Source organism: Chanodichthys erythropterus, chromosome 16 (genome assembly GCF_024489055.1).
Source record: "Chanodichthys erythropterus isolate Z2021 chromosome 16, ASM2448905v1, whole genome shotgun sequence".
Taxonomy (NCBI): Eukaryota; Metazoa; Chordata; class Actinopteri; order Cypriniformes; family Xenocyprididae; genus Chanodichthys; species Chanodichthys erythropterus.
In genome coordinates this window covers 42,409,927-42,422,063 of record NC_090236.1, presented here as the reverse complement: position 1 = coordinate 42,422,063, position 12,137 = coordinate 42,409,927, and the positions used below count along the sequence as shown (strand labels likewise).

The following is a 12,137-nucleotide window of genomic DNA, read 5'->3' as shown; positions in this document are numbered from 1 at the left end:
TTCTCCTAACCTGACGGACGCATAAATTCTCCTCCCCCTTCTTATCTGTCACAATAATTTAAATGTATGCTTTACTTTTACAGATTAAATAAACTTTATATCTCATATATTTCAACTAGGCATCTTGCTTTATTCATATTTATTATATTTTTTAAATAACCAAACTTTAACAACATATGGGTAGATCCCGCATGCGCAGCTGATGACGCTTTCAAGTGACGCTAAAGGGAGCGAGGATTTATCATTTCACTTGATTCAATTCCTCCGTCCTCTCGTCTTTTCCTTGCGTCCTTCCCTCGCATCCTGGAGGGGTGGAGCTAAGACGCGAGGAAAGGAAGCAAGGAAAGGAAACGAGGATGCTCAAATAAGAATTGAGAAGCACCCACTATTTAGGATGGATAGAGTGCACATTGAGACGACGGAGTCACGTGCTGCTTGTTACTTTCCTCAGCGCTGGTCAGGACGGACCAATCCTGGACAGCTTGAATCGTTTCCCGCTCCTCTTCATCACTGAGGACGATGATTTATTTCATTTATATAATCTATTCACTTTATTTAAACATTTTATAGACTTTGAGGCAGATATGACACGTTTTTGTGAACGACACGCAAACACTCACATGTTGAATGTATCGCAGATGACTGAAGGGTTATAGCGCCGCCTGGAGGTCGAGCTCCAAACAGAGCGTCGTCCGAGAATCACGTCATTTTCCCGCGACGAGCCTGCGAAGATGGCTTCGTTACAGAAGGGGAAGAAAGTGGTAAATCAAGACGATTTACGGCGGTTAATGAGGGAGAAGAAGCGGTCGACGGAGCGGGAGAAGCGCGTGGAATCGCCGTACGCCAAATACAACAGTGTGGGTCAGCTGAGCTGCGCGCTGTGCAACGCGTCCGTCAAATCCGCGCTGCTGTGGCAGACTCACGTGCTGGGAAAACAACACAAGGACAGAGTCAGTGAGCTGAAGAACAGAGACAGCACTCCGACACCTGCTCCTTCATCATCATCATCATCATCATCATCATCATCCTCAGCGCTGAAGAGAGGCGCGCCGGAGCCTTCATCATCCTCATCCTCAGGCAAAAGAGCCAAGAGTCACATCACTGCAGGTGCGACACCATCACAACATCATAATCACAACAATATTAATAACAACCCCATCACAACAACAATAATCACATTTATACTGTACATTCATTCATGTGTTCAGTCACGCGAGCGTCAGTGTCTTCAGGGAGTCAGATGTTCCTCCACATTCATAGTTTGACACGCTTTTATCCAGAGCTTCTCTCAAGTGAAGCACGAGGAGTTTCAGACATGGTTAGAATCAGATGGAACAGGGAAATAGTGAGAGTAGAGAAGGTTTTCCCAGCAAGATGCAGTTAAACTCTCCATAAAATCTGGAATATTATACTATTTATTGTAATGAATTATCTGTCCACATTATTTCCTTTAATCAGAATAACTTGTCTGGACAGATTTAGGAAGATCATTCATCAGGAACAGCACTAGTTTACGCATGTGTGAAGTGTAAATCAGTTTCATACCCACTTCTGTTTACACCAGTGTTTTGATCCGCATCGGTCAGTTCAGCACTGGATTCAGGTGTAAACGCTCCGAGACGCTGTTCAGATGTTTGTCCAGCAGGTGAAAACACTTCATCTCAGCACAGATCATGTTCACACTGCAGTTCTCAGTGTTTAATCCTGTTCTGTTCACACTCACTTCTACAACTGAATTAACCACATTTACAAACACTGCAGTCTGTGCGAGGCCTTTGATAACTCCATGAACTGGAGCGCTTTGAGTGACGGAGGTTCTGATCAGACGTCTTTAAGCTGATTGACCCGTGTGTGTGTGTGTGTGTGTGCAGGTGCAGCCGCGGGACAGCCGGAGCAGACAGCCGTATCTTCCCGTCAGTCAGCAGGTCTCGGGCTCCTCGTCGGACACTATGATGATGATGATGATGATGAAGACACCAGCAGTGCAGCTCCAGCTGAGGAGCCGGTCCCGGCCGCTGGCCTCCCCGCGGATTTCTTCGACAACAGCGTCTCCGCCGCGCCGCCGGCCGTCTCTCACTCCGGCTCCGTGTCCAAAGCCGAGGACGGCGACGAGACGGTGCCGGAGAAGAAGGACAACAGGGCCGAAGCTTTACCCGAGGGCTTCTTCGATGATCCGGTGCGCGACGCCAAAGTGCGTAACGTGGACACGCCCCGAGATCACATGGACCGCGAGTGGGAGGAGTTCCAGAAGGAGATGCGGCAGGTGAACAGCGCGTCCGACGCCATCGTGGCTGAAGACGACGAGGAAGGGCGGCTGGAGCGGCAGATCGACGAGATCGACGAGCAGATCCAGTGCTTTCGCCGCGTGGAGGTTCTACGCGCCAAACAGGAGGTGGTGAAGCACGCGCTGAGGAGAGAGAGGCGGCAGCGGGACGAGCCGCGGGCGGCCGGCGGCGAGGAGGAGGACGAGGAAGAGCTGATGCACGTGCTGACGCAGGACTGGAGGGCCAAAGGAGCGCTGGCGTGATCAAACACACGTTACCTGCTGAAGAACTCGTTTCTGGAGTGATGATGATGATGTGTGTTCATACAGACTCGTTAATCAGAAGCAGTGTGAACTGTCTATAAAGCACAGCAGCTTCAGTTTGTACATGTTTGATTGTTCTCAGATTCCTGCAGATATCTTTAATAATCCTCTGATGTCCTTTAGTTACTGTGTTTTAATTGTTTAACTCTTTATTCACAATACACATCTTTACACTCATGATGTTTAATACTGCAATGCCTAATAAAAGCAGACTTGAGCAGATGATAGGAAAGTTCTCTTACAGAGACGATATCGAGAGATTTCTGCGGGAGATATAATCTCTGAACCCGTTCAGCTGCACACAATTTGAAGCTCATTTGCGATGTACAGATTTCTCATCTGGAAGAGAGACGTACATGTTTGTCCTCTGAATCACACATACACAGATTTGAGAAATGATATTAAGATCAAATGTAGGATGTTTTCTACAAATTTTATTAAAGAAACCCCTGGAGCTTAGGAAGATTGTGAAGTTAAGGCTGTAGGGTTGCGTCTGTACGGTCTGGGATAAAAAGGTTTTATATAGATCTAAATAAAGTGATGGAAGCTGTTGAGTCTGTTGAGGACACGTTCTTCCTCTGTGACGATGATGAGGGTTACAGCGCTCGAGAGCCAGACCGATGATGAGCTGAAATGAACACGAGGCAGTGATGAAGATGATCATATATGAGCTCTTATTCATTGCAGAAAAAGAATGTATGAATACCAATAAATGTATTTGCATCTGTTAACACACAAGGTTCTAATGATGGAATATTTTCACTTTGACTCCAGAAATTGTCATCAGTTTTTTAAACTATAAATCTGAACTAGTGTTCAATCATTAGGGTTTTTTCTCCATCACATGACTTAAAGATCATTTCATTTAAAGAAATGGTAAAAGATTCACGAGTTGTAAAAGTGGAAAACTCGCCTTACTTCTTGTTCCAGATTTACTTTGTGTTCTTCCCCATTTGCAACATCTAAAACATGGCAAGCAATAAGCAGTACAGCTGAAACACATGAGATGTTTCTGATTCTGACGAACCACAGCGTCTCGAGATCTTCAAGACCTTCTCGAGATTCTTGATGCTCAATGATAAAGAGACAGACGGACACTTCAATAAAATCAGCTTTTATTCATGTTACGTTAAAGAACATGCAGTGCAAACTCACCATGTACAGATGCAATTTCATCTTCATCATCATCATCTTCCTACTGCTTAAAATTAGTTTCTGACATAGAAATGTCCAATTCTACAATATTTACACCTTTTATAAAGCGACAGCAGAGTCTGAGAGACTTTATTTTCAAGCAACTGGAGAAGAACAAATCTAGAGCAGCGCCTGCGAGGCCTTCAGTCTGCAGACACACACACACACACACACACTTGTGCTGAACATACTTTAAATTAAAACCTACATCTGATCAAACAAGTAGCTGAGTGCATGGATTATATTATCATAAATATCTGATTACATCCACTAAAAGCAATCATATTATTGCTAATCTGACAGTTTAAACACTTCATTTGCCCTCAGTTCACACAGAGACAGACACTTGTGTAAATATACGAGTGAATCTCAGTAAATCACATCCAGGTTCAGCAGAAGTCACGGGAGTTTGTCAGAGGAAATAAACATGTGACCGTGAGTGCCGTAAACACACTGAACGCCTCGTGAACGCATCAGATCTTCTGACGGCGTCTGCGGTCGTTTTCATCATGACTGTAATAATTTACTGCGTTACACCAGAAAACAAAGACTTCAAATCAGCAGTACAACGAAAACTAGCATGTTTGATTTTGGGCAGATTCAGGGTCAAATACAGTGAAGAACACGTTCATGCTCCGGCACACTGGATCTGATCCCGACAGGACTGAGATTCACTCTAATCTGAGATGAAAGTGTGTGAAACAGAGTCAGCTGATCAATCCTGTCCGTCACATGAAGGATTTCCAGCTGCTTCACAGAAACCAAACACTCGGAGCGAGTCTGAGGTCAGTCGCGGTGGATCAGCGGCTCCTCCGGCGGATCCGTCTGGTCCCGGTCCGACCCGAACGCCTCCTGCAGGCCTGGAGCCGGACGGTCCCGCAGCGGCCGCTCCACATCTGACAGCGAGAGAACAAGACTCAGACGCCAGTGTTGACCTTTAACCCCAGAATCAACAGAGAAACTGACACAGACTTCCTCACGGACATCTGGAGATTCTGACGGGAACCATGAGCTCCACATTTCAGGAGAGATATAAAAATAAATGAATGAATCTCATTTTTACCAATATATGTCCATGACTTTGGAGGCAAATATTCCTGATGTACTGTTTCTGATCCATGTTCAGATTCACCACAGCTTATCTTAAAGAGGACCTGTGATGCTGATTCACTCTTGATGTGATGTGAGCAGTGTGTTGTGATTGGTGTTTGGGAAATGTCCCGCCCCTTACCATGACCAACACACTACTAACTAACTCAACCAGGCCCCGCCCCTTTATTCTGCGTATGAATCATTTAAATGAGGAATATTGTGAAGAAACACTGACACTGATACAGAGAAGAACTGGAGCTCTTTTCATGATCAAACAGCAACATTACACACTAAAGTCAGACAGGAAACAGCTGCGCCTCTGCCAGACGAGAATGGTCTAGAACTGATATTTTTAACCTCCATGAGTTTGTATATGTAATGCTGATGAGTTTAATATATTTACACACGTCAGTTCCAGTGTCACTCCTTCAGTGGACGTCTGTGAAGTGTAAAGTAGCATGTGACGCAGTTACTATGACAACACGAGCAGCTTATGCACCTCTCACAGACTCGGTCCTGCTGGAGGGCGGCGGTCCTCTTCTGAAGCGTCTGCGGGACGCGGCCCTGGGGCGGCGGGGCGGGGGGGAGCCTGAAACACACAGGCTCGTGATCAGTCAGGTGATCAGGTGAGCGTCAACTCAAGCGTGAATGAACCGATACACACCTGCGTCCGTCTGGAGCTGATGAGCGGCCGGAGCTGTCCACTGCTGAGAGAGAGAGAGAGAGAGTGAGCTGAGGGATGAGCGGCGTGTGTGTGTGTGTGAGAGAGTGTGTGTGAGATCTCACCGTGTCACCTGACTCGCTCCGCTCCAGCACAGACACCCAGCGGCTCAGGTTGGACAGCATGAAGTGGACGCTCTGGATCTGCTCGCGGCACCAGGACTGATGGAGCAGCAGAGAGCCGTTCACCTCGCTCACCCCGTCCTGAAGATCCTGCACGTCCTGCCACACCAGCATCACACACAACTGCATTATGGGTAACGTGTGTCAGACACCGTGTCCTAACCAGACCCCAGCGACAGGCGGTTTCACAAGCTCACACTTAATAATAATTAGAGTAAGAGAGTGTGTTTGGGTCCTGTCGAGGAACACCGAGTCAGCCACACACACACACACACACACACACCTCGTCTCCTGCTGATTGGACAGATCGTTTGAATGCGCTCCTCCCAAACTTTGTTAATAGAACATCATTTGTCTGTCAAACCAGACTGGACAAAATAAATCACAAATCACAGCCAATCAGAAGAGCGTGTGGGCGGAGTCAAATTTAGCAGCTGTCTGAATCTGAGTTTGGAGAGGGTGAAGGAGGCGGCTGTGATTTCACCATCATCGGTGTGTTCAGTCTGAATCACTCTCTCACAACACGAGTGGGCGGCAGTGAGCGTTTACACTAAACATGCGGCGGGTCACATGACGTGATCAGATCACAGCACCTGTGAACACCTTCAACCGTCTGAACACAACTCTACTCTCAGCTGGGCAGAATCATGAACATCTCTATTCTGTTCATGCGGGAGGAAGTCCATCCTGATGAACAGGACTTTCTGTAAACCGTTTATCATGTAATAATTTAAGAAAAGCTTCTTTATTTTGGAAGGGTTTAAAGTATCGTATCGTCACACCGCTGTGCTTATATTTCTATTTTAGGTTTCTCCATTTTACTTTTCCCTTCACCTTTTTAAAGCAATATTTACTTATTTGAAGGTCACATGCTAATGTTTTAATGTAATATTTACTTATAAATATTATTGAGTTCTTACCGTGACCCTACAGGAGACGAGGGGTTTGGAGAATGGATGGAGAGAATTCATTTATTTTTCAATAATCATGTTTTTGAGGAGTTAAGGAGTGAGACTATAGTGGTGTGAATGTCCTCATGACACCAGCAATTTCTGTAGTTCTGAAGCTGAAAATGAATCGTGAAAATAATCTGTTCAACTCGACTAATCTCACGCTCAGTTCAGACTGCAGAATCACACAACTGAATATGACGGTTCTCAGGTGTGTGTGTGTGTGTTACCTGTTTAAGTGCTGCCCAGCTGCTGTCGTTCACTGGTGTCACTCCGCTCTTTATGGTCAGAAGGTGAGGTCAGGCCATGTAAAACAAGGACACATGAACGGTCACTCTCACAGCAGCAGACATTGATCTGAGGCACAAACATCAAAACAACATGATCTCCAGCAACGATATAAAATAGCGCTGATTTTGGCGACTATGTTTCCTAAAGGCAGCGTCATTACGTTAGTTCTCCAGTACGAGGGACTCTTAAAGGGATTATTCACCCAAACATGATCGTTCTGTCCTCATTTATCCTCATGTCACTCAAACCTGCATGACCTTCCTGCTTCAGATGAGCACAACAGAAGAATGAGCAATGACTTCCACTGCACTGAGAAAATCTGAACATATCTTCTGTTTGTGTTTGTCTGAGGAAGTCACACGGGTTCGGAAGGAGGACAGAAGGATGGTTTAACAGCGTCTCTGATTTAAACACAGAGTTGGACGGTGAATTCTGGTGAAAACTGTCCTGAGGTGGTGACGTGTCGTACCGTGCTGTCCTTCAGCTGATCTGCTCCTGTTCTTCTCTCTTCCACCACAGCCTGTATCAAGGTGACGTCGTGCTGGAGGCTGGTGACGGTGCTGCCGATGGAGGCCACGCTCTACACACACACACACACACACACACACACACACACACACACACACACACACACACACACACACTGTGAGACATGACTCTTTACATGCGCTGGAGATCCAGATGAACAGCAGCTAACCTTCTGCAGCTCCTCCACACTCCTGGGAAGAGCGATGAGGTCCGACGCGGATTTGATGTTGGCCTTCAGATGATTGACAGCTGAATCCAGAGCGCTGAGCTGCAGGAGACACACACATCGGTCACATGACACTGCTGTACTGATCAATGAGCTCCCTCTAATCATTATTTGAGATAAACACAATAATTGTGCAGTTTAAATTAACAACATTTTACCATTCAGTTAATGAAGCACATTAGCAGAAAATCAGTCATTTGTACGAGAGTTAATGATGCTCATCGCTGACCTTCTGATTGACCTCCGTCAGGTTGGACCAGAGTCGGGTCAGGCCTCGCTCTCCGCTCTCCATGTCGTCCAGCTTCATCTGTTTGGCCTTCAGCTCCTCGCTGAGCTTCAGGATCTCGTGTGACGACAGCTTCTGGCTGCTCTCCACTGTCACACATCATCAACAACATCACTGACAGGAAACATCTTCACACTCCTGCTAACAGAAACGTTCTCTCAACGTTATGAGCTAACGTTAGTAGAATGTTTCGTTCAAATAATCTGACCTTCAATAATGTTCTCAAAACATTAACACAAAAACAATCGTTCACGGAACGTTTTCCTGAAACCTTTCAGCTGGATGTTAGTTGGGTGTTTGTTACAGAACGTTCAGAGAACATTCAGAAATAACACTGTCATAACTTAATGCGAACGTTAGCAAAACATTCTTAGAACATATTCTTTGTTAGCCTGCACTGTATGAAGGTGTTCGATAATAATGTGAGTGAAGGAATGGGTTAGCATCAGTCTGATCTCGTGTGTGTGTGTGTGTGTGTGTGTGTGTGTGTGTGTGTGTGTGTGCGTGTGTGTGCGGTCGGTCGGATGAGGACGTACTGGTGCGGATCTTCTCCTTCATGGAGTCCAGGTCCTCTTTGAGGGCGATCTGCATCCAGATGAGTCCGGCGCAGGCCATGACGCACGCGGCCAGCAGGATGAAGACACACAGCGGGTAACAGAGCGAGCAGCACTGCACTGAGCTCCTGCACACACACACACACACACACACACACACACACACACACACACACACACACACACACACACACATAGATGAAATCAGCGGCCAGTAACACCGACTGTATGTGAGATCATGTGAGTGTGTGTGAGTAAACTTTACTCTGATGACTGACACAATCACATCATGTAAACACAGCCAGCATCAGCAGCAACTCTCTCTTCTACTTCCTCAACAAATCAGGTCATGTGACTGAGGAATGTCACCTGCAGATCTGTAGCTTTCAATGAAACACATGAATCTAGAGGATCTTCACTGAAAGAATGGATCATAACATGCCACAGTTTCTTCAGTCCTGCCCTGATGAAGCTCCTGCACACCACAGACAGAGACATACGGTCCAGAACAGACACTGATAACTGCTTCATCTTCTGTTCAGTTTCTCTGAAGCTCCTCTTCATCCTCTGGTTCTGAGGGACTGATCAGTTATTACTGTCTCTGGAGGACTAGAGGTCAGTATCTGTCACGCTTCATCAGGGCAGGACTGAAGAAACTCCAGATGTTTACAACTCTCAGATTCACTCAACTGAATAAAGCCTGTCTGTGAAGCGATCAGTACCGGTGTATGATCAGGATCAGTGTATGATCAGGATCAGTGTATGATCAGGATCAGTATCAGTATGGACTCATGATCTGCAGAGAAACACTCACTTCCCGAACAGGCCGGTTCGGCCGCCGCTGAACTCCTGCTCCTCGGACCCGGACTCGGACTCGCTCTCGGGCGGCTCGGTCCGCAGCAGCCGGTGTTTGCTCTTCCTCCTGCTGCTGTCGCTCAGGCCGATCAGCGCGTTCAGCTCCTTCCTCTTCTTCATCTTCTTCTGAGGGCTCATCGCGTCACACACCGACCGCTCGAGCGTCTGCGACCCGATGGTCAGCCGGAGTGTGTGTGGTCACATCCACCGGTCAGCCGGAGTGTGTGTGGTCACATCCACCGGTCAGCAGAGTGTGTGTGGTCACATCCACCGGTCAGTCTTCAGTAGATTAACTCTTTATTCGGACACTGAGGAGCGTTAGCGTTAGCATTAGCGTTAGCTCAGTGTGCGGTCACGCGCTGTCCATCATATCAACCGCGTTTGTTCACAGAACCGCCTCAGCTTCACTCATTATCATCATGATCATCATCATCATCATCATCATGCTGTAGTAAGAAATAATCGCCGAATATCGCTATAATGTTTATAATAGTGCGCGCGGCGACGCTACGGAAATCATTCAGTAGTTTGACGAACCGCTCGTGTCAGTCTGAATATGATGTCATAACACAAATATTACATCACAGATATGAATTATAGTTCAAGAATCAGAGCAGATCTTTTTCTCTTCAGAATGAACATGATAATCCATCCGATCCTGACAGGAAGTGATTCTGATTGGAGGAACACAAGAGGGCGTGTCAATGGACTGACGTCATCAGACGGTGACGGTCTCGTCCTCCAGGCGGCGCTCTAGCCACCTTTGAGTGGCACTTAAATAAAGCACTTCCGGTTTGGGGGAATATATATCAAATAGTTTTCAGAGGAAACCAAAAGACAGCGTTTAATTGAAGCTGAAGAAGAAGAAGTGTGTTTTTGAATCATGGAGGTCATTGTATGTGTCAGTTTTTGAGCCACAAGTTTAATTTATAACACATGGCATTGCCCTTATAGGCTGAGGCGCTCCTGCAGCACAAGACAGTGAGAAACCCTTTTCAGAGTGAAGAGCACCGATTATGAGTACGCCCGTGTCTTTCTCCACAGCTGCAGTCAGCTCGAGGAGTGTGATGGTCACGGCTCGTGTGATGTGTGGAGGAAGATCTCTGGCACACTGTTCCAGCTGAGTATTGCTGCTGACCCTGTCCATCCCTTACGACCACATCTTCTGATCTGCTTCCAGCAGGATAACATGCGTCAAAGCTCAAATCATCTCAAACTGTCCTGAACGTGAAGTGGAGTCACACCTGGAGTCATCCTCAGAGGCTCCAGTGACAGGCATTCAGCGTTTGAGAGCAGAGAATACTGCTAAAAATGATTTTCATAACTTATTTCATTTACTTGGCAGTGTTTTATCATTCAGATTCGGCTGGTGTTTAATAACACATTTTTCTGTGGTGTGAAACTCAGAACACAGATTTAGTGTCGCTTTACTCAGACTTTAAAGCAGTTCTGAAGGCAAAAGGGGTCCAGACCGGTGCTAGCCAATGAAGTGTCCGCTGAGAGCATATGATGATTATTAGTGAAATACTCACATATTCAAGCTGAAAAAAGTAATTTGTCAGAGACACTATAAATATAAAATCAAAGCAGCAGTTCAATTATTTCTGTTTTATTAATGATTGTCTGAAAGTGGCACATTATTAGAAAAGAATAATGCCAAACTGTATAAACCTGAAGAGACGCAGAAGAGTTCAGCGTCCAGAGTGTCTGACCAGTGCAAGAGCTGGATCAGCGGCGGGTCAGTGCGGGTCAGTGCGTCCAGTGCGGGTCAGTGTGTCCAGTGCGGGTCAGTGTGTCCAGTGCGGGTCAGTGTGTCCAGTGCGGGTCAGTGTGTCCAGTGCGGGTCAGTGCGGTCCAGTGCAGGTCAGTGCGGTCCAGTGCGGGTCAGTGTGTCCAGTGCGGGTCAGTGTGTCCAGTGCGGGTCAGTGTGTCCAGTGCGGGTCAGTGTGTCCAGTGCGGGTCAGTGCGTCCAGTGCGGGTCAGTGTGTCCAGTGTGTCCAGTGCGGGTCAGTGCGTCCAGTGCGGGTCAGTGCGTCCAGTGTGGGTCAGTGTGTCCAGTGCGGGTCAGTGCGTCCAGTGTGGGTCAGTGTGTCCAGTGCGGGTCAGTGTGTCCAGTGCGGGTCAGTGCGTCCAGTGCGGGTCAGTGTGTCCAGTGCGGGTCAGTGCGTCCAGTGCGGGTCAGTGCGTCCAGTGTGGGTCAGTGTGTCCAGTGCGGGTCAGTGCGTCCAGTGTGGGTCAGTGCGGGTCAGTGTGTCCAGTGCGGGTCAGTGTGCGGGTCAGTGCGTCCAGTGTGGGTCAGTGTGTCCAGTGCGGGTCAGTGCGTCCAGTGTGGGTCAGTGTGTCCAGTGCGGGTCAGTGCGTCCAGTGTGGGTCAGTGCGGGTCAGTGTGTCCAGTGCGGGTCAGTGCGTCCAGTGCGGGTCAGTGCGGGTCAGTGTGTCCAGTGCGGGTCAGTGCGGGTCAGTGCGTCCAGTGTGGGTCAGTGCGGGTCAGTGCGTCCAGTGTGGGTCAGTGCGGGTCAGTGTGTCCAGTGCGGGTCAGTGTGCGGGTCAGTGTGTCCAGTGCGGGTCAGTGTGTCCAGTGCGGGTCAGTGTGTCCAGTGCGGGTCAGTGTGGGTCAGTGTGTCCAGTGCGGGTCAGTGTGCGGGTCAGTGTGGGTCAGTGTGTCCAGTGCGGGTCAGTGTGTCCAGTGCGGGTCAGTGTGGGTCAGTGTGTCCAGTGCGGGTCAGTGTGT

General features: G+C 47.7%; 2 protein-coding genes across 4 annotated transcripts; one reads left to right on the top strand and one right to left on the bottom strand.

Moving 5' to 3' along the window:
* Positions 1 to 266: 266 nt before the first annotated feature.
* On the top strand, positions 267 to 4,290 carry znf830 (zinc finger protein 830). The gene is made up of 2 exons (XM_067362499.1): positions 267 to 1,107; positions 1,872 to 4,290. Exons 1-2 carry the CDS (start codon positions 732 to 734, stop codon positions 2,525 to 2,527), a joined length of 1,032 nt encoding a protein of 343 aa, XP_067218600.1. The 5' UTR covers positions 267 to 731; the 3' UTR covers positions 2,528 to 4,290.
* A 185-nt stretch (positions 4,291 to 4,475) lies between these two features.
* On the bottom strand, positions 4,476 to 10,094 carry efcab14 (EF-hand calcium binding domain 14). 3 transcript variants are annotated; one of them, XM_067362497.1, is made up of 10 exons: positions 9,366 to 10,094; positions 8,534 to 8,679; positions 7,941 to 8,086; positions 7,655 to 7,753; positions 7,427 to 7,537; positions 6,897 to 6,944; positions 5,660 to 5,839; positions 5,538 to 5,577; positions 5,373 to 5,462; positions 4,476 to 4,677 (listed from the first exon to the last, which is right to left on the bottom strand). In XM_067362497.1, exons 1-10 carry the CDS (start codon positions 9,542 to 9,544, stop codon positions 4,568 to 4,570), a joined length of 1,149 nt encoding a protein of 382 aa, XP_067218598.1. In that variant the 5' UTR covers positions 9,545 to 10,094; the 3' UTR covers positions 4,476 to 4,567. The 3 variants fall into 3 exon arrangements, with proteins under 3 accessions (XP_067218598.1, XP_067218597.1, XP_067218599.1); XM_067362496.1 differs by having other exon boundaries at positions 5,538 to 5,580; positions 9,366 to 10,092; XM_067362498.1 differs by having other exon boundaries at positions 5,538 to 5,580; positions 5,660 to 5,815; positions 9,366 to 10,089.
* Between the last annotated feature and the right edge of the window lie 2,043 nt (positions 10,095 to 12,137).

Coding starts and splice junctions, on each gene's coding strand:
- znf830 (XM_067362499.1), top strand. CDS start 732: ATGGCTTCGTTACAGAAGGGGAAGAAAGTGGTAAATCAAGACGATTTA. Junction 1,108..1,871: donor CAAGAGTCACATCACTGCAG/GTGCGACACCAT, acceptor GTGTGTGTGCAG/GTGCAGCCGCGGGACAGCCG.
- efcab14 (XM_067362496.1), bottom strand. CDS start 9,544: ATGAGCCCTCAGAAGAAGATGAAGAAGAGGAAGGAGCTGAACGCGCTG. Junction 7,538..7,654: donor GTGTGGAGGAGCTGCAGAAG/GTTAGCTGCTGT, acceptor GTGTGTGTGTAG/AGCGTGGCCTCCATCGGCAG. Junction 4,678..5,372: donor CAGGACCGAGTCTGTGAGAG/GTGCATAAGCTG, acceptor TCTCGCTGTCAG/ATGTGGAGCGGCCGCTGCGG.